Source organism: Aptenodytes forsteri, unplaced genomic scaffold, assembly GCF_000699145.1.
Source record: "Aptenodytes forsteri isolate BGI_AS27 unplaced genomic scaffold, ASM69914v1 Scaffold183, whole genome shotgun sequence".
Classification (NCBI taxonomy): Eukaryota; Metazoa; Chordata; class Aves; order Sphenisciformes; family Spheniscidae; genus Aptenodytes; species Aptenodytes forsteri.
In genome coordinates this window covers 50,483-55,152 of record NW_008795918.1, presented here as the reverse complement: position 1 = coordinate 55,152, position 4,670 = coordinate 50,483, and the positions used below count along the sequence as shown (strand labels likewise).

The window sequence follows — 4,670 nt, the reverse complement described above, 5'->3', positions numbered from 1 at the left end:
CTACCGCCTAGAACACCACCACTGCCAGAGCATCTATAAACTAGAGAACAACCTTCCCCCATAAGTCATTGCCACTTCATTTCACTTTTATTTGGCTACTGTTTTTTCATTTAAGTCAGTTGATAACTACCCTTTACTCCTCAGCCTTCCCATTTTGGGCTCAGCTGCTCTTCAGGAGGCCGAGCGCCTCGTGATGGCAGGTTTCCTAATGCTATGCAGCCCCAAGATAGTGCGACTTGTCTATTTGCCTGCTCCCTGTCACCTAGCAGGAGTCAGAGGGTGCCACCTCCTGCTGCTGCGGCGGGGGAGGTTTAGCACACGCTTGCCATTTCACTGCTCAGAACATTTGCTGTTTGTACAAGCACACACATCGCTTTCCTTCAATGTAAAAGCCCATGCCAGCAGAAAGAAACCACAGAGAGAAGTGCAGTTTTACCTGGAAAGTAGTTCTCACCTGGGAAAGCTGTGATGGGTTCTGCAAAGGAAAAAAAACAACCTAGTATTAGAGAGGGGAATATTACACACAAGGCCGCAGTTCATGTCTTTGTTGATTTGCAGTGGCCAAGCGGAGCAGGCGTGTGGCTATGGCCCACAGAAGCCACTTGCTCGAAACGGCACGGGGTGCTAGCCAACCTCACCAGGACGGGGAGAAACCCTGTCTCAGCTGAGGAGTGACCAGACGCAATAAGCTTCAACTCAGACACAGGCTTCAGAGAAAAATATATCCAAAGTTGAGGGTCATGTGGATTCAGCTGGCTGGCCTGAGTCATCCGAAGACAAAGCCCCACCTGGCCCAGTGATGAAACCCTGAAGCCCCCTAAAATTTCCAAGAGCAGTTTGGTTTCTGCCTCAACTTTGGCATCGTTATTCACATGGGAACTGTGTTACTTCTGGGCATCGATGCCATGCTCCTCTGCATCTCACAGTGCCAAGAAACAAAGGCAAGTGTATTTTTTCTTCTTTCAAGATACTTTGAAGTAATCTATTACAAATTACTGGATCTGAAAAGCAATAATCAGTACTTATTACTGATTACTTTCTCACAGAAGCAATAGACTTCTGATTATTTTTAGATTACTTCTGCATTATGCCTGTGAGTCACAGAAGCAGACTCTGGCTCTACTGAGTGCTATGAAATCATCACTCAAGTTCAGAATGCGAATGACACATCTGTCAAAAGAAAAAATTATTGTGACTTATTAGCGTTCTTTCACGCTAAAAATGAATCAGATTACTTCCCAGGATTACATTTGAAAAAACAGTAGCCTGTGCTGGAGTCAGCTGTTCTCATGGCCCTGACAGAGAGAGAGCAGCACTGTATCTCTACCATTTCATTATTATTTTGGTGTCATCGGAAGTGACCCATGAGTTATGTTAAAGTTTGCAGTGGGAGCCCTTTGTTAGAAATGATCTGAAACAAACTATCCTTATCGGTTTTAAGATTCCTGTTCAACTTCCTAGAATGGGACAAATAATTTTGTGTAGCAGTTTGGTGTTATTTTTAGGGCTGGCAACGCTTGAAACTTTATAATTTATTAATGCTTTTGTTTTGAAATATTAAACTTTAGCTTCATGAGGCCCAAGATACAGTAACACTGGAGCGAATTGCTGAGCTCAGAAGTTAGATAGGAAATGCTATTAGTGTTAATCATCAGTCTTACTTCTCTTTAATGCCATAGAAGGCAAGGGATTAAAACACCACTGTCAAGCCTTAAATACAGAGAATTTGACATGTGGAGTATTAGCTCCTTTGGCAGATGGGAGACCAGCAGAGTTCAAAGCATCAAAGAAACTGGGACCAATGGCGCTCAAGAGCATCTCTGGGGCAGTTCCAGTACTCTGTTCTATTATTAATGCCGGTTCCTGCACCATCTTCACCATCACCTGCCTGCACAGGGTGGCAAGCAACATGACCAGCCCTTCACAGGCACAAGTTGTCCCATGCCTCCTCCCCTGAGATACACCCCTTGGAAGAGAGTGTCCGTCCTGCTTGGGTTAGGAGGCACCGGGATCCTCCCCCTCCCTTGGTGTGGGAGGGGAGAGCAGCTTCACTGAACGGGGCCTTTAAAAGCCCAAAGGGGAGAGAGGCTCTGCTCCACCTGACTTTTTCCAGTGACTTCAGGATGGGTCGGACACTTTGCGGGTGTTTAACAGTGAAACGTGCCTCCCCCAGGTCACACAGAAGAGCAGGGCCTCGCTACTGTGGGCAGCTCTTAGCACAGATCCCACTAATTGAATACTGCTGATCCCATCCTCAACTGGGATGGCTCTAAATCTACATCCAAACTAGACGGCGACCAGAGCCATCAGAGTGTGTGCATGGATACGCCAGCTAGAGGAACAGGGCAGGGCAACAGCTCCACTGCAAACTGCTAAAACACACTTTTTTCTCTCTCTTTTTTTTTTAAAGCCTTCTCTGTCTTTCAAATTGAATGAATCCACTTGGCTTTTGGCCTGGTTTGGGGAACGGTGAATTCTAGGACAAAAATTCCTTTTATTATTCTGTTAACATTGCTGTAGAACCCCTCTGCTATTTTATTTCTTTTTAGAGAAGACTCCTTTTGAACTCATCGGCCCCTCTATGGATGTAATACTGACTGACAGCTGGTTTCTTTTGTCTAGCACTTTCCTTTTAAATTTGGTGTATGTCCTTATCGCATAGAATAGTCCTCGGTAACCCTCAGCTGCTCTTCCAGCTTTGCGCGGCAGAGACATGTGCTTCCTGCCTTTCACACCAACACGGTCAGAACCCCCGTCCCTCAGAGACTGAGTCTTCCTCATTTCTTTCGTGGGCAAGGAAAGTCCCAGCTGAGATCCAGAAACTCCCGGTAACTCAAGCAGGGGAGAAGAAGTGGCCCACTGGCAGCCTGCAAGCAAAGGCTCTCCAGCCCCAGCTGTCCCCACCATCATCCCCGACCCCACAGCCGGACACACCACGTACCCATGCAGTTCTCCAGCGGGATGTCGGTGCCTAGCCGGATGTCATCAAGGGCCAGCTCTCCTGAGAGGCCGTTGCGTATAAATCCCTCAAACACAATCTGTGAGAAATTGGGACAGAAATGTCAATGCTAAGCTGGGAGGCAGAGAGCAGCTGCTGCTCCTAAGGGAAAGGGCAGGAGATCTGCTTCTGGCATTCCCTGCACACCTGCAGATGACCTGAGACTAGTCCTGCTTCCTTGCCCTGCCTCTGCCACCCCTTCCCCATGGGAAAGCTGCTCTGCAGGGACAGGTTCGGCAGAAAGATTGTTACCTGGCCTGGCAGCACTCGGCTTGCAATTTGTTCAATTAAATGTCTCTTGCATGGAATAAAGACTCAGTGAATCAATGTTCAGCATCACAGGCCACCCTCCGGCCCTTGCAGGAGGCAGCAGTTTGGGGGGGTCAGTGGCCTGAGAGCATCGGCTCCCCGGGTCAGAGTTGGGGCTGGGAGCCAGCCAGAGCAATGCTCCCTGCCGGGAGTGGTCATCAAAGCGCTGCCTCGGGCCTCCAAGTGAGTGTTTCCTTTTGCTTCGGAGGGTGCTGGATGCCACGCTGATGCTCATTAACAAGTGACAACAGCAGCCCTGGCTCCCTGGCAAACGGCGCGCTGCCTGGAAGGGTTAACCATGCCAAAGGCACTCCTGGAAGCAGCAGCCTCTCCGCAGGGCGCTGGCACAGCCATGCCAGAGGGGCTCAGGCGGCTGTGGCAAGCAGCGCTGCTCCCTCCAGCTCATCCCTCCTCTTCCGCTGATCTCCTGACAGTGGGACTGGGCCTTGATCCCACAGCGCTGCACCCAGCCCTCCGATCTGGTCTAAGGTATCTGAGAAGTGGATTCACAAACGAACCCGCATTCCCTCTTCCTTCTCCCATGTCAGCACTTGCAGCTAAGGCTGGAGAAGGCCTGTTTGCTGCCTACCCTTAAGAGCTGGCTGTGCCCCCTCCCAGCTTCTCACTTCTCCTGGCTGCAGGGTCTGTGTTTGCTCCCTGGAGCTGCACACCTGCCTCTGGTCAGACTATCTGATGACCATCAGCTGGGGGGGGCAAATGCACAAAACAAAATGAAAAAAAAAAAGAAGGGAAAATATTTGCAAAGTGGGAGATTTGAGGAATATAAAAGGCAACAGGCTGAACAAAAGCCCAAGTCTGTGCAGAAGACAGGCACTCTCTGAATAACAAACAGTGTCATTTAGTTACTATAGTAACTTGAGAAACACAATGAAAACAGCCACATTCCCTAATGATGAATGGGCCCTGGCTCTGAAACACTGAAATAAAGATGCTGGAGATGCCTGGCTAGCCCAGCACGTCTTCCCCGAGCATCTTACCCGGTACTCCATGTCGTAGCTTGGCAAGATGATGCGACCTTCCCTCCACTCCTCCCCTTGGTCCTCTGTGATGACCCACAGCGCCTTGCGCTCCTGGCTGGCTTCCCGCCAGACCCGTAGCATCACCCCATTGCTGCCCCATGCCTGGTACTGGAAGACCATGCAGACAGCGCTCCGGGGCAGATAGATGGTGGGGCTGATGAGCCGGGCTCGCTGGCCTTCCCTCCTTCTGCTGCTCTGCAGCTGCAGGTAATTCTTGCCATCTGTTCAAAGAGAAAAGCACCATTATATTATTTTATGCGGCTGCTTGCAACAAGTGTCTCACCTCCTGCCCGGGCTTTGGCGCAGTGCTGGGCAGGCTGGCC

The 4,670-nt window shown here is 49.9% G+C and overlaps 1 protein-coding gene across 1 annotated transcript in view; it reads right to left on the bottom strand.

The window, feature by feature from the left end:
* The window catches only part of NRP2 (neuropilin 2), a gene marked incomplete at its 5' end in the record, with an annotated part of 61,732 nt that overhangs the window by 20,683 nt on the left and 36,379 nt on the right, over positions 1-4,670 (bottom strand). Inside the window, 3 exons of the mRNA XM_009284697.1 lie at positions 455-475; positions 2,942-3,038; positions 4,306-4,568. Coding sequence (XP_009282972.1) covers positions 455-475; positions 2,942-3,038; positions 4,306-4,568 — 381 coding nt within the window. The remainder of the gene's footprint in view (positions 1-454; positions 476-2,941; positions 3,039-4,305; positions 4,569-4,670) is intronic.